Source organism: Myxine glutinosa, chromosome 5 (genome assembly GCF_964187855.1).
Source record: "Myxine glutinosa chromosome 5, kmMyxGlut1.1, whole genome shotgun sequence".
In the NCBI taxonomy this organism is placed as follows: Eukaryota; Metazoa; Chordata; class Myxini; order Myxiniformes; family Myxinidae; genus Myxine; species Myxine glutinosa.
In genome coordinates, this window is record NC_136265.1 from 21632471 (window position 1) to 21657599 (window position 25129).

The 25129-nt window shown below is 47.4% G+C and overlaps 1 protein-coding gene and 2 long non-coding RNA genes across 3 annotated transcripts; all 3 read right to left on the reverse strand.

Moving 5' to 3' along the window:
• Positions 1-4009: 4009 nt before the first annotated feature.
• FAM200A (family with sequence similarity 200 member A) lies at positions 4010-8218 on the reverse strand. Its single transcript, XM_078777695.1, has one exon. It carries the CDS (start codon positions 7287-7289, stop codon positions 5622-5624), a length of 1668 nt encoding a protein of 555 aa, XP_078633821.1. The 5' UTR covers positions 7290-8218; the 3' UTR covers positions 4010-5621.
• A 1986-nt stretch (positions 8219-10204) lies between these two features.
• LOC137418210 (uncharacterized) lies at positions 10205-11569 on the reverse strand. Its single transcript, XR_010982583.2, has 2 exons — positions 11344-11569; positions 10205-11243 (listed from the first exon to the last, which is right to left on the reverse strand). It is a non-coding gene; the product is annotated as an uncharacterized LOC137418210 (long non-coding RNA).
• A 227-nt stretch (positions 11570-11796) lies between these two features.
• On the reverse strand, positions 11797-24901 carry LOC137418209 (uncharacterized). The gene is made up of 4 exons (XR_010982582.2): positions 23160-24901; positions 22207-22302; positions 15903-15949; positions 11797-11936 (listed from the first exon to the last, which is right to left on the reverse strand). It is a non-coding gene; the product is annotated as an uncharacterized LOC137418209 (long non-coding RNA).
• Positions 24902-25129: the final 228 nt, after the last annotated feature.

Consider the following 25129-nt stretch of genomic DNA (forward strand, 5'->3'; position numbering starts at 1 on the left):
ATGGTGATCGCTCCGCGTCCTTGATAGGTGCAAGGCGATTGTGAAAACCCAGCGGTAGCCGCTACACACGTCCCCCCAGAATCGACTTGCACCGGCAGGGTCAATTTGAGGGGGGTCCTGATGACCCAGCCGAAGCGACCCCTGGCGGGTCGTGGGAGGGGGTCCGGTGTGGTGGTGGGCGGTCGAGTGGGGGGCACCGTGGATGGGGGGCGGCCTCACCGCGGCAGAAGGGCCACCCGTGGTGGGTGGTCGACGTCCACGTGCGCCGGCTTGAGGCGGTCCACCGCAATCCGGTCCGACCTGCCACCGATGTCGATGACGAACGACTTGTCGTCCCGTCGCAGCACCCGGAAGGGCCCGTCGTACGGCGGCCGGAGTGGCCCCCGATGTGCGTCGTGATGCACAAAAACATACTCCGTTGTGCGAAGTGCTGGGGGGACGTAGGACTGGGGGTCACCGTGGTGGGATGTTGGCACGGGGGCAAACCGTCGGGCGGCCTCCTGGAGGTCCGAGCGCTGGTGAGCTGCGGACCAGGGACTGGTAGCGTCGGGCACGAATTCGCCCGGGACGCGTAGCGCCTGGCCATAGACAAGCTCGGCGATGGATGCCTGGAGGTCCTCCTTGGGGGCCGTGCGGAGGCCCAAAAGGACCCACGGCAGCCGGTCGGCCCAACCGCCGTCTTGAAGGCCGGCCATGAGCGCGGCCTTCATGGAGCGGTGGAATCGCTCGCACAACCCGTTTGCTTGGGGGTGGTAGGCCGTAGTACGGTGGAGCTTGACCCCCAGGTTGCGGGCGACCGCGCCCCACAGCTCGGAGGTGAACTGTGGTCCGCGGTCTGACGAGATGTCCGCCGGTGCGCCGAAGCGGGCGACCCAGGTGGCGATGAAAGCCTGCGCCACGTCGGCGGTGGTGGTGGAGACGAGGGGAACGGCCTCCGGCCACCTGGTGGTCCTGTCCACCATGGTGAGCAGGTGTGTGAACCCCCGTGACGGGGGGAGGAGGCCCACCAGATCCACGTTGACGTGGTCGAAACGTCGTTCGGGCACGGTGAAAGGTGCCAGCGGGGCCTGGGTGTGTCGGTGGACCTTGGCCCGTTGGCAGGCCGTGCAGGTGCTGGTCCAATCGCGGACGTCCCGACGAAGGCCGTGCCAGACGAATCGCGCCGACACCAGCTTCTGGGAAGCTTTCCGGCCCGGGTGGGAAAGGCCGTGGAGGGAGGCGAAGATGCGGCGTTGCCAGGTGACGGGCACGATGGGGCGAGGCTGGCCTTGGGAGACGTCGCAGAGCAGGACAGTGTCCACGAAGGGGATGTCGGCCAGGCGGAGGCCCGTGTCCGCCGCCCGGAGGGCTTGCACCGTGGTGTCGGTGGTTTGGTCCGCCGCCATAAGCGCAAAGTCCACGCCCAGGTGGACCGCGTTCGCGCTGGCCCGGGAAAGACAGTCGGCCACGGCGTTGTTTTTGCCGGCGACGTGCCGGATGTCCGTGGTAAACTCCGACACGGCGGAGAGGTGGCGCTGTTGGCGGGCCGACCACGGCTCCGTGACCTTGGCCATGGCGTAAACCAACGGCTTGTGGTCGACGAACGCCGTGAAAGGTCGGCCCTCCAGGAGGTGGCGGAAATGGCGGACGGCCAGGTGTAGACCGAGGAGCTCCCGGTCAAACATGCTGTATTTGAGCTCGTTCGGCCGGAGCTGCCGGCTGAAAAAAGCGAGTGGCTGCCAAACCCCGTTCACCCATTGCTCATGTACGGCGCCCACCGCGTAGTCGGAGGCATCCGTGGTGAGGGCGATGGGAGCGTTGAGCACCGGGTGAGCGAGCAGTGTTGCGTCGGCGAGGGCCTGCTTTGAGCTTTGGAAGGCCGCATCCATTGCTGCGGACCAGGCGATGTCGTGCTTGGCCGGCTTGCCCCGGCGGGCTTCGTAGAGGGGCCGCATGAGTTGAGCAGCGCGGGGCACGAAGCGGTGATAAAAATTCACCATTCCCAGGAATTCCTGCAGGGCCTTTATGGTGCGGGGACGCGGGAACGTGGTGATGGCCTCGACCTTGGTTGGCAGCGGCACGGCCCCGTTCTTGGTGATGTGGTGGCCCAAAAAATCAACGGCCATCGTGCCGAAGTGGCATTTGGCCGGGTTGACGATGAGGCCGTGCTCGCTGAGGCGCCCGAACAGTGTTCGGAGGTGGAGGAGATGCTCGGCCCGGGACGTACTGGCGACGAGGATGTCGTCCAGGTAAACGAAAAGGAACGGCAGGTCACGCAGCACGCCGTCCATCAAGCGCTGGAACGCCTGAGCCGCGTTCTTGAGACCAAACGGCATCCGCAAGAATTCGAATAAGCCGAACGGCGTGATGACTGCCGGTTTAGGGACGTCGGCCGCCCTGACAGGTACCTGGTGATATCCCCGTATGAGATCAATTTTCGAAAAAATGACCCGTCCCGCCAGACGGGCGGAGAAGTCTTGGATATGCGGGATCGGGTACCTGTCGGGGGTGGTAGCGTCATTGAGACGGCTGTCGCCACACGGGCGCCATCCACCCCCCGGCTTTGGCACGATGTGCAGTGGCGAGGCCCACGCGCTATCGGAGCGCCGCACGATGCCGAGGTGCTCCAACGCGTCGAATTCGGCCTTCGCCACGGCGAGCTTGGCTGGGTCGAGGCGGCGGGCCCTGGCGTAGACCGGCGGGCCCGTGGTTGGTATGTGGTGCTCGATCCCATGCCGTACTGCGACGGCCGAAAACGTCGGCCGCGTGAGGGCCGGGAACTCCGTGAGCAGGCGAGCAAACTCGTTCGCCGCGGGGACGGCGCATGCCAGCTCGGTCGGCGCGGAGCTGCTCAATGTGCATACCAGGGAGCTGAAGGTTTCGGCGTTGATTAAACGACGCCGTTGGACGTCCACCAGCAGTCCGTGTGCGCAGAGGAAGTCGGCGCCTAGCAGAGCCATGGGCACGTTTGCGGTTACAAACGTCCAAGCAAAGCGTTGGCCGCCGAAGCAGAGGGTGACGTTGCGCGGGCCGAAGGTGCGGATGGTCGATCCGTTGGCCGCAACCAAGGAGGGGCCGCAAACCGCGGATTGCCTGTCCTGGTCAGAGGCGGGTATGACGCTCAGTTGGGCGCCGGTGTCGCACAGGAAGCGCCGTCCGGACGCTTTATCCGTGATGAACAGTAAGTTGCCCGTGTGGCCGGCGCTCATGGCTGGTAATGAACGCCGGCCCGGCCGTTTCTCGGCCTGCCGAAGGTGCACGGGGGTCGGCATGTCCGGGCCTTCTGTCTGAACCTGGCATGATAGTAACACCACGCTTGGTCAGGTGGAGGCCCCGGTCGTCGTGCTGGAGGTGGTCGGCTCGGTGTAGCGGCCGCCAATTGCGTCGGCAGTTCGGTCGTCGACCGTGCCGGGTGCTCGGGCGCCATGGGTGTTGCGTCGGATGGCGGTGGGTCCCATGTCGCCGCTGCGATGCGCTGTCCTGCGGCGGAGATCTTGTCGGCTTCTCTGGCAAGGGCCCGGGGATCTGTGATCGTCGTGCTTGCCAGGGCGAGGCGTACCGGGTTAGGCAGCTGACGGAGGAACAGCTCCCGGAACAGGAATGCCGGAGAGTGCTCGCCGAGCAGTGAAAGCATGTAGTCCATTCGCTCGGAAGGGTGCGTGTCACCGAGCTCGGGCAGGTCAAGCAGGTGCCGTGCGCGTTCCGCCGATGGGAGGGCGAAAGCGTCGAGGAGAAGCTTCTTAATCGCGCCGTATTTGTCAGCGGCTGGCGGGCTCTCGAGGAGGCTCAGGGCGCGGGCCGCGGTGGCCGAACCGAGCGCTGCTACCACATGGTGGAAGCGGGTGTCATCGGCCGTGATGCCTCGCAGGGCGAACAGGGAATCCGCCTGTGCGAACCAAACCGCCGCGTGAGCCTCCCAGAAGGTAGGCAGTTTAAGGGCGACTGCCGTGTCCATGTCGGTAGGTCACCAATGAAGGAGCTGGGGCTCCCACGTCGATCGGAAGAATGGACGCGACAAAAAGCTGGAATTCATCCGAGTTGCTTTAATCAAACCAAACACTCAGGCACTCTGAAAAGCCCGTTTATCGGGCAGCAATATATATACATATTATCCCGGAGCGTTTGCCCAGGAAAGGCGAGAGCCGACCGAGGCCTGGCAAGTTGAGCGCGGGCCTGCCCGGGCGTCCTGGACGAGCCCGGCATGGTGATCGCTCCGCGTCCTTGATAGGTGCAAGGCGATTGTGAAAACCCAGCGGTAGCCGCTACAACGGTTTGATTAACGACAGTCACACATTGCCGTTGAAACGGCGCTATCGTCTGATCTGTCGGCACTGATCTTACTGCAAGCTAACTTCTTCTGGTGGAGGAAGCCGCAGTGCCCGGAGAGAACCAGTCCTGATAGCGACTGAAGTTAGAAGACTACACACATACTGTGAAAACGTATATTAAGCCCAGTTAAAATTTCTTAAAATAGGCCCTGAGCTAACACATCGTATAGTTACTTCCTTAAGCTTCTTGTGACATTTATTGTATGTAGGTATTGGGGAGGACTGTCTGCTCTTCTCTTTTACCAAGTCTTACCAGGTACGGTACCTACTACACCTACCTACTACCAACTACCTAACCCACTGATGCCATCGTGATGGGTAAAAATAGTGGCAAGAGGCTTTGGCTTCGCCGGCTCATTGCGGCTTTGCAGTCGGGTACTAGTAGCCGGCAAAGCCGGTGTTGTGAAGGAACGCGTACGTATTATGTTCCACTTTGATCCAAGCGCTGGCGCTTCACGTTCTATTCCATTCGCTTGAAGAAGCCCACATCCTTATGTTGATGATGTGGATGAATCTTCTCCAAATGAAGCTTCAACTTCGATGGCCGCAAAGATTGATTTCCGAGAACTTTCTGGCACAGGACGCATTGTCCCTTTCATTTTCCATGATCATGTAAGGATGTGAATCCAAACTTTATGTATTGCTCATCATATCCTCGTTTTGTCATTTCAGAAGGGTTTCTGGGGTAAAAAAAAAAACAAGACTAAAAAAATATGCAGGGAATAGTGGGTGGCTACCACTGGCCACCACCAACACACACAGAATTGAACACTTGTTTTAGGCCTTGTGCGTGAAAAGATTATATTATTTGGGCAAATATTGGGCAGTCTCTGTGGCCCACCTGGAAAACGTGCTGTGGTCCACCCACCAGTGGGCCATGACCCATTGATTGGGAACCCATGGAATAGGGTAAAGGTTTTAAGAGGGTAAAGGTACGATTCCGGTAAACATTTGAATCGGTTGAAGGTTCGAATCCTGTGAAAGTTTAAATTGGTTAAAGGATCGAATCCGGTAAACGTTTGAATCGGTTAAACTCAGCAGTGGTTCCCAACCTTTTCTATGCTCCACACCCCTAGGAAATATTTGATTAATGTTCGCACCCCCTACAAAAGTAATATCACATTTGAAGATGAAGAAGTCAAATTTCTGAACCACAAATTGAACCACATACAATACTGTGGGTGAACAAATTGAACTAAAAAATAAGATTGTAACGCAGTGCATGAAATGCAAATATAAATTGAGCAAATAGATTTTAATTTACACCGGAAAAATTTGAAACAGTAAAATCAATCCCAATTGTGAACATAAAATTCAATGACTTCTTTGTTCCTGCTTCTCTTTCATGATTTTGTCAAAACGTGGAACTTTCTTGCTGACTACGATCCGCAGATCTGCCTGTAGATTCAGGCAATTCCTAGATTTTGTCTTGATTGACAAAAGAGAACTGAATCCAGATTCACACAAGTATGTCGTTGCAAATGGAATGAGGACACGGAGTGCTTTTCCACCAAGTCTTGGGAACATATCCAGTGCTGCACACCAAAACTCCTCCAAAGTGTTGCTTTCAAATTGCATTTCAAGAGCAAAATATCCACCAAACGATTCTGACAGCATTTCCAAATGAGGCACAATTTCTTCACGCACAGTAGGAGTTATGGATCCAGCATCATCAACCATCTCTTCAAGTGAAGGAAACTTTGAGAGATTGCATCTTTCCATCCTTTGACGCCAAAGACGTAACTTTTCTTTGAAGGCATTCAACTTTTCACAAGCCTTCAATATGTTTATCCCTTTTCCTTGAAGAGGAACACTCAGGTCATTCATACGAGTGAAAATGTCAGCTAAGTAAGCCAGCATTTGGGCGAATTGCTGTGATTCCAATGCCCCAACCAGATCACATTCACGTTCTTCCAGAAAAACTTTGATTTCTTCCCGCAGTTCAAAGAAGCGGGTTAAAGCTTGTCCTCGTGACAACCAACGGACTTCTGTGTGGAAAAGCAAAACTGAATGCTCACTTCCCAGATCTTCACAAAATGATTTGAAGATGCGATGGTTCAAAGCTCGCCCCCTGATCCAGTTGATGATCTTCACACAAGTATCAAGGACTTTCTTCAAATTTGGAGGCAATGTTTTTGATGCCAAAGCATGCCGATGAAGAAAACAATGGGTGACTTGCAAGTCTGGAATCTCCTTTTTCATCAATGCAGAAAAGCCAGATTTATTTCCAAGCATCGCAGGTGCCCCGTCAGTGCACACAGAACCAATGACTTTGATATCTAAATCATGTTTGGCAAAGAAGTCTTTCACCAGCTGCATCACATCCTTTGCAGTTAAGCTCGTTTTCAAATCTTCACAAAACAGGAAATCTTCCTTCACAGCACCATCATTGACATGCCTCACTAATGTGATGAGTTGACAACAACTGGAGACATCAGTTGACTCATCCAACTGAATCGAGATTTTAAGAGGACTAGCTCTGATATCTGAGATGACTTGGTCCAAAATATCTTCACTCAAATCACTGATTCGGTTGTGAATGATATTATTTGAGAGGGGCACCTGTTCAAATTTTTTTCTTGCTTCTTTGCCCAGGAAGGTTGTTGCCATTTCCAGTGCACATGGCTTGATGAGATCTTCTGCAATTGTATGGGGCTTCTTGGATTTGGCCACTGCATATGCCACTTGGTATGAAGCAAGAAGTAGTGTTTTTTCAACAGAAACGAAACCCAACTTTGGAAGAGTTCCGACAGAATCAAAATGAGTTCTTTTGATTTTCAATGACCCAACATGATGTCCTTCAACCTCAGCCCCGCCAGGCTTGTTCTTGAAGTGCTCTTGAAGCTTGGATGGTTTCAGATTTGAGTTGGAAAACACAACGCTACAAAGAGTGCACTGGGGTTTTTGCAAGCCATCATTTCCCGTTATGCATGTGAAACCAAAGCGCACATAGTCATCATTCCATTTCCTTCTTTTTGACATGATGAAGTGTTAATCTGCAAAACAGAAAGAGAAAAATATGAGCTAATAGGAGAAAAAATATATAAATATGTAAAAAGTATACAATGGTGTATACAGGTTACAACAAGTTGCTACACGATAAGAGTTTGTGCTGAAAAAAGACAAAAAAATGAATAAAGTATAAGGAGTGGAACATGTTTGACTATTGGTTTGAGACGTTGTTTGCAGTGGCGTGCGGTGATTTTTCATCATGGGGAAGCAATTTAAGCTACACATAAAAAATTATATAAATACACCAGACGACCCGTGAACCCGTTGGGTTCCCGTTGTGACAGTGGTTGATGACAAAAAAAATACACACAATTTTAATATTATTGAGTGGTCAAACTTTAGTTTGAAGAAAATTTGAGCATTTACCTCATGTCACCGTTTATTTGAGCAGAAAATTTGAGCATTTACCTCATGTATGCCTGCATCTAAGGGTTTTAAAGTGCAACGTGCAATATAACTCCCACTCGTACCTCTCCCCGCACCAAAACAAGACCAATGGACAGAACACGTTCTCTTATATTCTTCTACAGGGAAAGCAGGATATATTGCTACGTACCCTGGGTTCCTCATTGGTGAAAACAACCAGGCAGATAAGCAGCAGCAGTGGCAGGTAAACCCAAGATTTCATGGTGTCGTGGACCGTTGAGGTGAACAGCAGGGGCTTTAGACGTGAACAGACTCTCCTCGATTACTCTGCACTGACCAGTTGTCTGATCAAAGGTTGTTTAAAAAGACCACCGAGGCTCACAAACAACCAAAAGCAAACAAAAATATAAAAGGGACCGGACCGTCTATAACTCGATACGTTACGCCCATGAAACGGCAGCATTTTCCATCCCGCTTCTCACATTCTCCTACCTTTTACCTTTTTTTTTTACACCTACCTTTTTTTTTTCTTCCGACTTGTTGTCGAAAGTACTTCACTTCCCGCCTTTGTGGAAAGTTTTTACTGTCACGCCAGGTCATGTCTGTGCATTGCTGCAGGTACCTTGTAAACCTGTGCTAACCTGTTTCATGGTCAGGTTGTCACCGCCTAAACCGACTCCCCCCCCCCCCCCCCCCCCAAAGTGTCCTGGTTAGGAGGGTGTTTGGATATGGACACCCAACAGGATTAAAAACAAAACCCGTCAAGGGGCGGAGGAGCTCCTCGTGAGCCAACAGCCATCCATATCTGGTGCACAACTGTGTCTGCGGATGACCTCCTGTAGGTGGGTTACCTTTTTCAAGGAGGTATGTGGCAGGATTTGCACTCCGGCTGCCGAAAAACACAAGTAAAAGTACGATGAACCCGCTCTGTGGGAGTACCTCCTGTGCAGCTGCCCTTCGTGGGACAGGTGACCGAATGACGGGACTGTGGCTAAGCTTTCCGGACCCCAATCTTTGATGATATGAGGGAAACCACTGGGCAACCCTGATGGGTCAGGTTGTGGTGGTGGTGTGTGTCTGGGTGGTGGTGGTGTGTGTCTGGTCTGGGTGGTGGTGGTGTGTGTCTGGGTGGTGGTGGTGTGTGTCTGGGTGGTCATGGTTTGTGTCTGGGTGGTCGTAGTGTGTGTCTGGGTGGTCGCGGTGTGTGTCTGAGTGGTGGTGGTGTGTGTGTGGGTGGTGGTGGTGTGTGTCTGGGTGGTGGTGTGTGGGTGGTGGTGTGTGTCTGGGTGCTGGTGGTGTGTGTATGGGTGGTTGTGGTGTGTGTCTGGATGGTCGTAGTGTGTGTCTGGGTGGTCGTGGTGTGTGTCTGGGTGGTGGTGGTGTGTGTCTGGATGGTGGTGTGTGTCTGGGTGGTGGTGGTGGTGTGTGTCTGGGTGGTGGTGGTGTGTCTGGGTGGTGGTGGTGTGTGTCTGGGTGGTGGTGGTGTGTGTCTGGGTGGTGGTGGTGTGTGTCTGGGTGGTGGTGGTGTGTGTCTGGGTGGTGGTGGTGTGTGTCTGGGTGGTGGTGGTATGTGTATGGGTGGTCGTGGTGTGTGTCTGGGTGGTCGTATTGTGTGTCTGGGTGGTCGTGGTATGTGTCTGGGTGGTGGTGGTGTGTGTCTGGGTGGTGGTGTGTGTCTGGATGGTGGTGTGTGTCTGGGTGGTGGTGGTGTGTGTCTGGGTGGTGGTGGTGTGTGTCTGGGTGGTGGTGCAGCACTTTGAGCTTCTGTGACCGGATAGTGGTGTCATCATTGTGGGTTGTCTTGAGCATGTGTGCCAGGGCAGGAGTGGGGACCGTTTAGGTTGAGAGGGTCGAGGTGTATGGTCTTCCAAACATGTATTCACGATTATGTGGATTGTTGCGTTTCCCATGAAGCAGCCGGTTGGGAATAAAATCCGGCATGCTTGGAGAGGAGGTGCGGTTGGTGTTAATGATTTGAGAGTTATTACATTGTGGTTCCGCAGATGGGACATTACACAGAGATTCTTGAAAAAACCATTGACTTTCACCATGACATGGCTCCTAATGGATTGGTATGGTAATACGCTCTGTACACCTTGATTAACCACTTGGTGGTTATTGGCGAATGCATTCAATCTTGAATTGAGGCCACTGGTTGCATCATCACAGGTGTTGCTGTTCCTTTGATGCAGTACCCACCTGTGTGCACCAGTGTTGCCTCGATTACCATCGCAATCAGCTTGTTGGACACAGCCACAGCAACTGATCATTCTGAGGATAAAATTTTCATGGATTGCGATTACCGAGACCCAGACGACATACTCGTTCATTGCATCATTGTTTAGAGGGTCCAGGAAAAAACTCCTCCATATGGGAGATGGGCTCTCACTGGCCAAAGCCATAGAAATGGGCCAACAGCTTGAGCTATCGCATAAGCAAACGAGAACGGCACTCGGTGGAGAGCATACCTCCACCTGGTGAACAGTTTACGTTTTGTATCTCGGAGTAGACCAGAAAAATCACAATACAGAATCACATTTAATCAAAATCAATCACAGGAATCACCATAGGTCCAGTCTTTCATACCCTGATCTACCCCTCGCTTTTGGCCATATCACTCAATGGTGAAGAATCAGTTAAAAATTTATAATAGCCGGATCAGGATCTTCACCAAAATTGAATCGATTCTTCCTCGTCAGACACCAACCTGTGCACCGAGATTCGTCCAAATCCGTGCACAACTTTTTAAGATATACCTGCTATGTATCGTTTTTGGCCCTTTCTCCCAATGGTGAAGAATCGATTAAAAAATTAAATAATTCTCATATCCGAATCCATATTCAGATCTTGACCAAAATCGAATTTATTTGTCCTTGTAAGAAGCCCAACCGGTCCACAAAGTTTCGTCCAAATCCGTCCACAACTTTTTAAGATATACCTGCTATGTATCGTTTTTGGCCCAATCTCCCAATGGTGAAGAATCGATTTAAAAAAATTAAATAATTCTCATATCCGAATCCATATTCAGATCTTGACCAAATCGAATTTATTTGTCCTTGTAAGAAGCCCAACCGGTCCACAAAGTTTCGTCCAAATCCGTCCACAACTTTTTGAGATATCCTGCTATGTATCGTTTTTGGCCTGATCTCCCAATTGTGAAGAATCACTTCAAATATTCTAGTAGCCGGATCCGGATCAGGATCCACCAAAATATAATCGTTTCGTGGGTGTCGCATACGCTACATCTCTGCCAAATTTCGTCCGAATCCGTCCACAACTTTTTAAGATATCTTGTTCACAAACGGACAGACAAACAAACAACCAGACAGATAGACAGGGGTGAAAACATAACCTCCATCCACCTTTGGTGGCAGAGGTAAATATCATGTTATATATCGTTTTTGATCCTATCTCTCAATGATGAAGATTCACTTGAATAATTCTCCCATCTGGATCCGGATTCGGATCTTCACCAAAATCAGATGAATTCGTCCTTATCACGCACCCAATCTGTCCACCAAGTTTCATCCTCGTGCATCCATCATTTTTTGAGATATCCTGTTCACAGACAACCAGACAGACACAGAGACAGTGGCGAAAATATAACTTCCACCCTGGCAAAGGGAATCAAGCTAGTTCGGGATGAGGATACTCTTACCTCAGCTCTCATATCTGGAAACGAGGAAGGTCAGCACCAGACTCAACGTTACGAGGGTAACATTATCAAGCGTTAACAAGAACAAGGTGTTTGCAGCAGATGTGATCAGTCTGCGCACGAGGCAAGCGAAATGTCCAGAAATTAACTCCGACTGCTCCGACTGTAGGAAGCCGGGTCGGTCACAGTGGTTAACCGAAACCTTCTTCTTCCTCTTATTAGTCCTCATCTGATAAATGAACCAAGTTCATGTTACAGGTTATTCTTTTGTTATTATGTGTTCTAAATATCTTGTGACAACAGACAATTTTAAAAAGTCCTTTATTGTGTGAGAAAGAACAACTATATATATATATATATATATATATATATATATATATAACAGCTCCATGCTTCACATTCTGGAGATGCCTGATTTTTATGTAGAAGAATGTATGTAGATTAAATGACAATGGGTATGTCAGGCATTTTATTTTCTCCATCAATACGTAGATTTATTCCAAGCCACAAGAAGATATTATCAATGTCCAGATGATGGTGGAGATACACATTGTCCAGGTGTCATATCTGCGGACTGCAGGTACAATGGTTTCGTTCTGACAAAGAAGAACAGAAAACGAGCGAATAATTATTGAAAGGTTTGAAAAATCGCTTCTCACACTCAGTTTGACCAATTTCGTTTCCACCTTCAAACCATGTCGTCATTTTCTTAATGTCGCAACATATTTGTTTGATGCAATGAGGTGAACAACAAATTAATCTCAGGATTCATCTCTGAAAATTCATCAAAACCACAAATTTAACTCAGATCTACCGTCCTGTTGCTCCGACTTCTACTATTCCCAAAGTCTTTGAATGTTTTCTCAAGTCCCATTTCCTCAAGCATCGTGAATCTCAGTCTTCTATCTGACCATCAGTATGGCTTTCGCAAGGCAAGATCCACTGGTGATATCCTTTCTTACATTGCGAATGTCTGGGCCTCTTCTCTGAAAGACTTTGGGGAATCCTTTGTTGTTGGCCTTGATATCTCAAAAGCCTTAGACCCCAAAGCCAAACTCTGTCTGATATCTAAGCTTCCCTCTTTCGGCTTCCTCCTTCACTCTGCTCTCTCATATCGAGCTTTCTCTCCGACCGCTCTATCTCTGTAATTGTCCATGGTTCAACATCTCCCTCCTTCCCCATCAACAGTGGTGTCCCTCAGGGTTCTATCCTGTCTCCAACACTCTTCCTTCTTTTTATCAATGACCTTCTTTCTTCTACAAATAACCAAATGCACTCGTATGCTGATGATTCGACATTACATTCCTCCATGTTTTCCCATCTGCCCAATCCCATCTACCCCTAGTGTGCCACTCAATCTACATCTTGTTTAATCACAGCCACCTCTTTAAATTCGGATTTGCACAAGATTTCCCAGTGGGGCAAATGTAATCAGGTCAAATTTAATGCTTCTAAACTCAATTTATTCCCATCTCTCTCTCTAAAACTCCTCTCAACTCCCCACAATTACACCATGTGATACAATAAACCTACTAGGTATTACCCTAACCTCAAATTTATCCTGGAATCCACACATTACACAAATAGCTAAGTCTGCCTCGAAGAAACCAGGAGTCCTGTTCAGATGTCGAAGATTCTTCTTCTCTCCACAATTGCTTCACCGATATAAAGGATTGATTCGTCCTTGTACGGAGTACTGCTCTCACATCTGAGGAGGTTCTAGCTCCACAAACTTACTGGGTAGAATTGAATCCAAAGTAATCCGACTCATGAACTCTCCCACTCTGACATCAAAACTCGATACGCTCGAATTACGCCACAAAGTTGCTCACCTTCACTCTTTCATTCCTCTTTTCTCTTGCCTCTGGAACAAACTCCCTCACTCTCTTCTGTCCCACTCCTCCCTCCAGGTCTTTAAAACAGCTGTTCACCACCATCTCTTATCTTCCCCCATCCAAAACCTTGATCTTTTCTACCCCTGTTAATTCACCCCAGATCCACTTTTTTGCAATACTGACTTCTTTCCTTGAAGTCCTATAACAGTGTCCATGTGTTTTATACTTTCCTCCCCCCTCCTCCCCCCAAGCCCTCTCCCTCCCACAGACCTCCCGATGTCTCTGTTCTCCACTGTTGTACTTGTGTGCTTCCCTCTCTCTCCCCATCTTGTCTCCCCCTCCCTTGATCATATGTTTTTTGTGTCAGTTTGTTTTTATGTGATTAATGTTAGCTCTTACACGAGCCTCGATCTTGTACACAAAAAAAAAAAAAAAGTTAGCTCTCTTTCACTTTTCTACAGATATTACTTCGGTTTCTGCTCCCAAGAACTTCCTGCTTGTGTACCTCCGCCATTAGCGAGACCAGGGAATACTCGACAAGCCACTACCTCTCATGATCAGTGTGTGGCCATTGGCAACTCAAGGGTGGGCCATTATGATGCTTGTTTCCAACCCTCCACTGCCAAACTCTGGAACTCTTTACCTTCCCATGTCTTCCCATGTCACACTTATGACCTTCCCCTTTTCAAAAAGCAGATTTTTTTACTTCCTCAAAAACTGTTAGACTATTCTCTCTTTTTCACTTTTCTATCAATGCAGTTATTGTTTTTTAAAACCTGGCCTCGATGAGGACGATATAGTCCGTGACTGGAGCCTTCAACATAAAAAATGGAGTTTTACATTTTGGAAAATTACTGTAAAAGGTACACAACTGACATGACTGCTCAGAAGTCTTCCCACCATGTGTGCTGCTGGAATTTCTCCTCTGAGTTTGATTATCAAGGATCCAGGACTGGCACAGGATGGCCTAGAGGTACGCCCACTCACACCTGAGCCGTCTCACCTGGGTTTGAATCTCTGCCCAGCTAAGAATTGTCACCTTTGCGTTTCCCAGACAAGGCGAGGAAATGAAGTTATGCACTGTCCATCGGTTGGATGTAAAGCCAGATGTCCAATATGTTCGCATCACTTGGTGGACATTAAAGATCCCTTGGTATATTTTGTGAAGAGTAAGTGAGTTATCTCCTGCTCCCTGAATAACTCACAAGTTTCTGCTCTAATCTACAGGGGGCACTGCACCAGCGACACGTCCATGCACCAAGTAGTGATGCAAAACAGGTACCCACGTGATGCTCACAAAAGAACGGAGGAATAGAGGATCTGAGGACAACCTATCAAACTGGTGCCCTGGAGGCAAGAGGTTGCATCATGGAGAATACCACCGTTGTGGAGGAGATGACGTCAAAGGTACCGACACGTGATATCTCACAAACAAAACAGGACGTGATGTGTCGGGTCCCCTGGCTCAAAACTCACATCATCCCAGTTTCTCTGATCCATCTCAACAAGGTTGATTGCTCTCCTTTGGGAAAGGTGTTCAATTATTATTAATCCTATTGATGGATTATTTCCTCATCATCAAAACGATGAAAGAAATATTTTACTGAAATACAGTGCATTCAGAAAGTATTCAGACCCCTTCACTTTTTCACATTTTGTTATGTTGCAGCCTTCTGCTGAAATCGTTTAAATTCATTTTTTCCCTCCTCAATCTACACTCAATACCCCATAATGACAAAGAGAAAACAGGATTTTAGAAAGTTTTGCAAATTTATTTTAAAAAAACAACTGAAATATCACATTGACATAAGTATTCAGACCCTTTGCTATGACACTTGAAATTTAGCTCAGGTGCCTCCCATTTCTCTTGATCATCTTTGAGATGTTTCTACACCTTGATTGGAGTCCACCTGTGGTAAATTCAATTGATTGGACATGATTTGGAAAGGCACACACCTGTCTATATATGGTCTCACAGCTGACAATGCATATCGGAGCAAAAACCAAGCCATGAGGTCGAAGGAACTGCCTGCAGAGCTCAGAGACAGGATTGTGTCGAGGCACAGATCTGGGGAAGTCAAGAAAAAAATCTCTGCTGCATTGAAGGTTCCCAAGAGCACAGTGGCCTCCATAATTCTTAAATGGAAAAAGTTTGGAACAACCAGGAATCTTCCTAGAGCTGGCCGCCCAGCCAAACTGAGCAATCGGGGGAGAAGGGCCTTGGTAAGAGAGGTGACCAAGAACCCGATGGTCACTCTGGCTGAGCTCCAGAGATCCTGTGTGGAGATGGGAGAAACTTCCAGAAGGACAACCATCACTGCAACACTCCACCGATCTGGGCTTTATGGCAGAGTGGCCAGACGGAAGCCTCTCCTCAGTGAAAGACACATGAAAGCCCGCTTGGAGTTTGCAAAAAAGCACCTAAAGGACTCTCAGACTGTGAGAAACAAGATTATGTGGGCTTTCATGTGTGTTATAGCAAAGGGTCTGAATACTTATGTCAATGTGATATTTCAGTTTTTTATTTTTAATAAATTTGCAAAACTTTCTAAAATCCTGTTTTCTCTTTGTAATTATGGGGTATTGAGTGCAGGTTGATGAGGGAAAAAATGAATTTAAACGATTTCAGCATAAGGCTGCAACATAACAAAATGTGAAAAAGTGAAGGGGTCTGAATACTTTCTGAATGCACTGTAATTAATGAGGAAGATGCATGACTTTACTCACCAAGATGATGGTGGTGGTGGTCCAATCTTGGGCTTCCGAGTTGGATGCTGCACGGACCAATGACAATCCTTGATCATTAAATGGATGACCTCAAGAACAAGTCATCAAATGAAAATCTGATCAACACAGGCAAAAGTTCTCAAAGCAAAACAAGTTTCGTTAATTCAAGTTATTAATATCAGGTGGAGGACTTGCTATGAACCAAATATGGGGTTAAATTAATGTCGCCGAAGACGAATGAAAATAATTCTCAGCTTAAATTTCCTGATCTCATCAACAACTAAAGTTCATAGAACACATTACTCCATGCTGTCTTTAGAAACAAGGATATGGGTGGAGCCTACGAGCAGCAAACCTGATTGGTCGTGATGATGTAAAATGCCGGAATATTTTGTCAATATCCTGATAAACGGACGTGTTTTAAAAATGCAAAAAGGCGATTTGTGTTCTTGAGTGTTCAAATACATAATTCCATTGAGATAAAATAAAGATTTTTATGGTCGTAGAAAAAAAGAAGAACACCACTCTGACGTCGTGACGTCGACCGATGTGCCTCCACCCACATTTTCCATCACGAGGAGGAATACCGGTCCCAAGTGATGGGAAAAGCTAGCAAAATGATCCCCTAGTCTCTCTCCCTGTGTCTGTGTCTGTGTCTGTGTCTCGGTCTCGGTCTCGGTCTCGGTCTCGGTCTCGGTCTCTCTCTCTCTCTCATACTTGATGTACTCGTCACTGACAGGTGCACAAAACTCAACACAACACAGAAGATTATACACAAAGTTAAGAATTACATCAGATTCATTATTTGCAAAAAGGGAATGGGAAACGGGAACGGGTTGAAATGGGATACTAAACATGAACGGGTCAAAACGTTGGGCGGAATTTATTTGGTGTGCTTCAGGCATAAATGCAAATTCCACAAACATACGGTGTATAAGCACAGCCTCGATTGATCCTGAAATAAATAAATGTGGGCGGTGCATGGGCACAGAATGCTGGTTTGATTGCTCGATGCCTTGAAAAAATAACAACTTGGGTTATGTAATGGAGCCAAAACATTGTTATTGCCTATGTGAATAATAAAATGCATCGTGTTTATATAGCTTGGATTTATTCCAATTCCACTGTGCCATGAAGGAATTATCCTATAGGCCAGAAGGCTTGAAGCCTGGGGCCTACACAAACTGTGTCCCTTTGAACGTCTATGCCGCCGATGGGCTGCAACCTTTCGACATTTGATGATGCTTTTAATAGTCCCTGTTGGTGTTTTTCACACTAAAGAGAAAGGTTGGAACGAAATAACTAATGGCGATTGTGAATATAACACTTTTTTTGAAGCAATTTTACCTCACATCCCATGGAGTGTATTATTTAATTATACATGGGGTTTAAAAATCGTTTTTTCCCCAATTTGTTTTGCGATTTCACTCGAGATTTCAACATAATTATTGAGGCAATGAGTTCCGATCATAAAAAAAGATTGATTCAGATTTTGAATATCAGCTTTTAAGGCCTCACACATTCAATCAGCGTAACAGCTAACAGACTAACGGACAGCTATCCTTGTCATATATATATACAGACTTGGCATTTAATATGGAATATTTTTTTTGTGGGGGTGAACTTACTTTTCAAGATGTCTTAGAACCAAAAGTTCATTGGAATTATGTTGAAATTATTCTAGATTTTGTTAATGTGACCTTTAAAAGAAACAAAACCCACATTTGACATTTCAAAACAAATAAATTGATCTTTGAAAGTGATGTAAACTGATATCGAACTCAATTCATGGACAGTACTGTGTTAAACTTCTGTACGTTTTCCAGAAGTATCTCTTTATTTTGCACATTAGCCAAAAATTTTTTTAACAAAAACAAAAGTTAAATTATGACTGGGATTACGGAAAGTAAAATTACAGTTCAGTACTTCGTGTAACCCCCACGAGCATTCAGGAGAGCACGTACACGTTGAGGCATGCTGTTCATAGATTTGCCAAGGTTTGGACAGGAATCGCTTGCCATACATTGACAATAGCCTGCTGCAATTCACGCACAGAGGTCGGCTGCTGGTCCAAGTGGTCGATTTGACGCGTTAATTATGCCCACAAGTTCTCTATCGGATTCATATCCGGGGACATGGCAGGCCACTCCATATGCTCGACACCACGGTCAGCAAGAAAGTGTTGGATCATGCGAGCACGATGAGGCCGTGCATTGTCATCTTGGAAGACAAAGTTTCCTCGAAAGGCTGCACGAGCAAATGGAAGCAATGTTTCTTCCAGAATGGCCCTGTACTTGAACTGGTTCAGGTTTCCATTCAGAACAACCAGGTCAGTTTTTCCCCCTGCATGAAAAGCAGCCCAAACGGTCACCCCACCACCTCCAGCTTGGACTCTTGGCACTATACAATCTTTGTTGTAGGCTTCATGCACTTGTCTGCGCACTCGGACGCGGCCATCTTGACGATAGACCAGAAATCTAGACTCGTCACTGAAGATCACGTGATTCCAGTGTCCTGGCTGCCATTGACGGTGCTCTCTGGCCCACTGCAATCGGCACTGGCGGTGTTGTCTGGTCAGGCGTGGCTTTCTCAGGGAAGGCCTGGCACGATAGCCTGCTTGAACCAGTCGTTGGTTGACTAGCCTTCTGGATACAGGCACATTTGTCAGTTGCTGCCACTCAGCCCTAAGCCGATTAGCTGACTTGGTTCGGCCATTGCGGACTAACCGGTGCAGCTGGCGATCATCCCTCCTTGTGGTTCTGCGGGGACGTCCTGGCCTCGGTATTGGAGTAGGGACACCCCTCTGAGCATTTCGTTTCAGGATCTTTGACACCTGACGTTGAGTGATGCCATACTGCCGAGCAATAGCACGCTGTTTCATGCCGTAATTTCGTAAAGCCACCACTCCATGACAAACAGCAATGTCGAGTTAACGGACCATCTACAGAGGAAGCGGCAATAACTTTTGGAGACGTGCAGCCGTTGTTTTCCACCAATACAGAACGCAACAACCCTTGTATACCCGATTGTGAAGCCAATCGTCAAATGTACCTGTCCGTACATTTTGCAATGCCACCAGTGATATAATCCTGTTGACTTCTTGCTGTGACAGACAATCAGTGACATGGTTCTTTTAACAAATAAATCACCAAAGTGTAAAAGAAACTCACCAGATTGATAAACTGAGTTAAGAAAGTAAACCCGTCAAGAAAAAATATATATTCCATATTAAATGCCAAGTCTGTATATATATATATTTCATGTTGAAGGCTCCAGTCACGAACTACAGACTTGGCATTTAATATGGAATATTTTTTTTTTCTTGACTTGGGTTTACTTTCTGAACTCAGTATATCAATCTGGTGAGTTTATTTTACCCTTCGGTGATGTCTTTGTTGAAAGAACCATGTCACTGATTGTCTTTCGCAGCAAGAAGTCAATAACAGGATTATATCACAGGTGGCTTGACAAAATGTAAGGACAGGTACATTTGACGATTGGCTTCACAATCGGGTATTTAAGGGTTGTTGCGTTCTGTATTAGTGGAAAACAACTGCTGCACGTCTACAAAAGTTATTGCGGCTTCCTCTGGAGATGGTCCGTCAACTTGACAATGCTGTTTGTCATGGAGTGGTGGCTTTACGAAATTCTGGCATGAAACAGCGTGCTATTGCTCGGCAGTATGGCATCACTCAAGGTCAGTTGTCAAAGATCCTGAAACGAAATGCTCAGAGGGGTGTCCCTCCTCCAATACCGATGCCAGGACGTCCACGCAGAACCACAAGGAGAGATGATCGCCGGCTGCACTGGTTTGTCTGCAATGGCCGTACCAAGTCAGCTAATCGGCTGAGGGCTGAGTGGCAGCAACTGACAAATGTGCCTGTATCCAGAAGGCTAGTCAACAAACGACTGGTTCAGGCAGGCTGTCGTGCCAGGCGTCCCCTGAGAAAGCCTCGCTTGACCAGACAACACAGCCAGCACCGATTGCAGTGGGCCAGAGAGCACCGTCAATGGCAGCCAAGACACTGGAATCACGTGACCTTCAGTGACGAGTCTAGATTTCTGGTCTATCGTCAAGATGGCCGCGTCCGAGTGCGCAGACAAGTGCATGAAGCCCACAACGAAGATTGTATAGTGCCAAGAGTCCAAGCTGGAGGTGGTGGGGTGACCGTTTGGGCTGCTTTTCATGCAGGGGGAAAAACTGACCTGGTTGTTCTGAATGGAAACCTGAACCAGTTCAAGTACAGGGTCATTCTGGAAGAAACATTGCTTCCATTTGCTCGTGCAGCCTTTCGAGGAAACTTTGTCTTCCAAGATGACAATGCACGGCCTCATCGTGCTCGCATGATCCAACACTTTCTTGCTGACCGTGGTGGAGAGCATATGGAGTGGCCTGCCATGTCCCCGGATATGAATCCGATAGAGAACTTGTGGGCAGAATTAATGCGTCAAATTGACAACTTGGACCAGCAGCCTGCCTCTGTGTGTGAATTGCAGCAGACTATTGTCACTGCATGGCAAGCGATTCCTGTCCAAACCTTGGCAAATCTCATGAACAGCATGCCTCAACGTGTACGTGCTCTCCTGAATGCTCGTGGGGGTTACACGACCTACTGAACTGTAATTTTACTGTCCGTAATCCCAGTCGTAATTTAACTTTTGTTTTTGTTAAAAAAAATTTTGGCTAATGTGCAAAATAAAGAGATACTTCTGGAAAACGTACAGAAGTTTAACACAGTACTGTCCATGAATTGAGTTCGATATCAGTTTCCATCACTTTCAAGGATCAATTTATTTGTTTCGAAATGTCAAATGTGGTTTTTGTTTCTTTTAAAGGTCACATTAACAAAATCTAGAATAATTTCAACATAATTCCAATGAACTTTTGGTTCTAAGACATCTTGAAAAGTAAGTTCATCCCCACAAAAAAAATATTCCATATTAAATGCCAAGTCTGTACTTTTACCAAGTTTATGAGGGGTCATCTAAATATTACCTCTCCAGGATGGAAAAAGAAAAATTAAATGAAAAGCAGGGAGATTTAGTTGAGAAAAGGTAGTTTAGCCAACTCTGAGACGAAGTGGAGAAAAGGGGAAGGGGATCCGGAGTGGAAGTGAAGAAAGAGGACTGTACGGGAGATATTGCACTGGTGTGGCAGTGAAGGGGTTCGGGTGAAAAACTACCTGCAGCTTTTTCACCGCCGAGGCCATAAAATACAAATTTAATCAGTTAATCCCAATGGATAAAAAAAACGGCATTTAGACAAGGACGGAGCAAGGTCGACATCTGAAATAGAACAACCGATTAATCCCAAAGCCGTACTGAGGATATCGCCATTCTAATGCAAGCCTCGGCCTTGTTCCAAACTAGTCTGGTAACATTTATATTTGTTTTCTCCACTGGCAAACAGTTGTGGTCAACAAGTGAGAGTTAACCTGTAGGTGAGAGTTATCCTGTAGGTGAGAGTTATCCTGTAGGTGAGAGTTATCCTGTCGGTGAGAGTTATCTTTGGCATTGATTGTACTAGGGCATGCCCGTACTATATATAAGCTAGGACGTGCCCGTACGTGGGTGCCCGTTCCTTGCCAAAAAAAAAAAAAAAAAAAAAATTTGTGTAGGGGTGTGTGTGTGTAAACATCCTAGGGCGTGCCCGTACGTGGGTGCAAAAAAACATGCGTGCAAACAACAACAACAAAAAAAAACTTTGAAACCACGTGGCAGTAACGACCACAGAACCCCCCCCCCCCCCTCTATTTACATGAATGGTTTGGTCCATTCGCAACGACCACAGAACCCCCCCCTCTATTTACATGCAATGGTTTGGTCCATTCGCAACGCCAAAGCGAACGGCGAACGGCTAAATCGCCATAGCTCGGTAAGTACTTGTCCGATTAATTTCAAACCTTGAAAAGGCACATCCTCGGGTCCCCAGCAATATACCTGGCAAGTTGCAAGTATATCGGACCCGTGGTTGTCGAGAAACAGCGGTCACAGACAAACAAACAAACGTACAAACAAACACACAGAGATTACTGGAATTATAGATAGATTTGCAGCTCACACTGCGTTTGAACCTGATGTAGAACTTGGTCATACGTACATCTACAGGTATTCACATCATTTGGTACAAAGAGTTTTCAAAGAAGAAAGGAAGACGAAAATAAAGGGGGAAAAGTTCAATTTTGGGGGAAAGGGTTTTGCAGCAATTGCATCGCCAAGTTCTTCCCAGGTCTCATGTCCAGAAAATGAAATAGTTCGATTTCTTCAAAACATATTTTATAAATGCAATCCAATCATTCCTTACCACTGCGAATTGATCATTTTTCCTTATTCCTCCATTACGGCCTGGACGTCTCCATGTTACACTGATTCCACCGTTTCTTTTCCTCGGACGCCATCGCTGCAAAGTAAAGAACCGTTTTCGGTTAAAGATTACTTTTCATCCAGGTGAGAGTAAGGGGGTGGGACAGAATATAGAGCGATAGAGAGGGAGGGACATCTGACAGAGAAAGAAAAAATAAATTAGTAAATAAAACGGTTTCCAACTGCTTGACCTGTTCATCAAAACCAAGACGGCAATTGTTTTTGGCCAAAGGGGGGGGGGGGTGGGGGGGGGGGAAAGGAAGAAATTCCAAAAAATAATTGCATTCTTGCTTCTGATGTACAATCACCAAATAGATGTCTGATACCCCGGTGATCAGATCAAATGGGGGCTGACAGGATGTACTATAACACACATCCGAGTTACAGCCTGTCCAGGGGTTACACCAGGGAACATCCATCCAGATTGTCACAAGGTACCGTCACGTACTGATTCAAGATCGTGTTGATCGAATGTTTAAAAGCATTTTAGATGAGATGATCTGAACTTGTTTTCTGATTCTGGTGTACCATACTGTGTTACAAAGACAGGTAATGTTGCTGAAGCAGTATATTGGCAAAGGTTATTCAGGGTGCTTTGCCATTACCTTCCCAACAGTACTTAGGGAAGGAATTTGAAATTTGTTCATGGTGCTGGCAATAGCTCGCCTCCTCTTCGGGAAGGACACAAAAGTAAAAAAAATTCCAAAACAAAAGTAAAATTTGTTCATTGTGGGTAAAAATGTAACGTGCAATATAACTCCCACAAGTACCTCTCCCCGCACCTCCCAAACAGGTGAAGTGAATCGGTTGTTGTTACCTACAACAAAAGACTAATGGACAGAACACGTTCTCGTATATTCTTCTACAGGAAAAGCAGGATATATTGGTACGTACCCCGGGTTCCTCATTGGTGAAAACAACCAGGCAGATAAGCAGCAGCAGTGGCAGGTAAACCCAAGATTTCATGGTGTCGTGGACCGTTGAGGTGAACAGCAGGGGCTTCAGACGTGAACAGACTCTCCTCGCTTACTCTGCACTGACCAGTTGTCTGATCAAAGGTTGTTTAAAAAGACCACCGAGGCTCACAAACAACCAAAAGCAAACAAAAATATAAAAGGGAGTGTCTATACGTTACGTCACTGAAACGGCAGCATTTTCCATCCCGCTATTCCGCTTCTCACATTTTCCTTCAAACACCGACCTTTTATTTTTCTTCCCACTTGTTATGGGAAGTACTTTACTTCGCGCCTTTGTTTGTGGAAAGTTTTTATTGTCAGGTCAAGTTAGATCGTACCTGTCTGACTTGGTACAGGTACTATGTAAACCTGTGCTAACCTGTTTCATGGTCAGGTTGTCACTGACTAAACCAACTCCCCCACCAGGTTTCCAGGTGAGGAGGGTGTACGGATATGGACATCGACCGGGATTAAAAACAAAATGTGTTGAAAGGCGGAGGATCTCTCGTAAGCCAAATGCCATCCATATCTAGGGCTGAACTGTGTCCGTGGACGTCGTCCTGCAGTTTAGTAAACCAGGAGGTTTGTGGCAGGATTTGCACTTTATTCCACAAAATACACAAAAAAAACATCAATAAAACAAAGATAAACCTGCTCCATGGGTGTACCTGTTGTGCAGCTGCCCGTTATAGGACTGGACTGGAGCAAAGTCTTTGGGATCCCCATTTTTGGGAAACTTTGGGACAGGGAATCCACGGGAAAACTCTGATGGGTCAGATTGTGGTGGTCTGTGTCACGGTGGTGGTGAGTTGTCATCCACCAGATTGCAGTCTCCTCCAGTTAACCTGCGGGTGGGTACCTTGAATATCCTCACTGTAAGAGAGGACAGTCACCTGGTTTTGCTGTCATCTGAGCTCCAGCTTCTGAACATCAGCATTGCAGCACTTTCTGAGCTTCGGAGACTGGATAATGGCGAGATCATGGTGGGTGGCTACACGTACTACTGGTCTGGTTGCTCTGATGGTTTAACCATTCCAAGGACGTTGCTGTAGCTGTATCCAACAAGCTGACTGCTGTCTGCTGTAGCTGTATCCAACTGATTGTAATCGAGGCAACATCAGTCAACGAGTGTATTTTGAGACTGAGATTTTGTTACACTGGGTGTTATTTCCCTTGCTTCTGTACATGCTCCAACTGAGGAAGTGAGTGGCTGGTTTTAGCACCCGCAGCCACATCGCTGGACTTGGTATGCCATTGCTGGTGGTTTGGTAAAGGAGCTTGACCATGTTCTCATTGATGGTCGATGGAGGTTGCTCCAGAACTCTAGGGTCTACCGGAGTGATCAGTTCCTCAATTCTGATCACAGGCTTGTCGTAGCAACTCTGAAGCTGCGACTCAAATCCAAGAGAATGTACCATCCCAGCCTCGGCTGGATGTTGGCAAGCTCAAGGTTGAAAGGGTAGCTGAGGAGTTTGCGGACAGCTTAAGTGGGGGTCTACGGGATCTGGTCGTTTCAGGGGATCCTGAAGCGTTGTGGGGTGCCTTCAAGACTACCATCCATGATGTTTCCGGTGGGTGTCTTGGAACCCACCATCAGGTGAAGAGAAGCTTTGTCTCCAAAGGGACACTGGATACCATTGACCAGAGTCGCAGGGCCAGGCTTTATGGCAGAACTGAGCTGTTCAGGGAGCTGAGGGCCATCATTATCTCTGCAGGAGGACAAAAGTCCGAGTCTTTAAGCCCTTGGTGCTTCCAGTCCTGCTTTACAGATGTGGATCCATCTTGGGATCTGAGGAGGCAGAAAATCCTCACATTGGTCATGTCTAGTTTCTCACACCGTTGGGTTCTTGCCCCGACACCCCGTTATCAGAACCCCAGGAAAACAGTTCCATCTCTGTGCATGTTATC

Coding starts and splice junctions, on each gene's coding strand:
- FAM200A (XM_078777695.1), bottom strand. CDS start 7,289: ATGTCAAAAAGAAGGAAATGGAATGATGACTATGTGCGCTTTGGTTTC.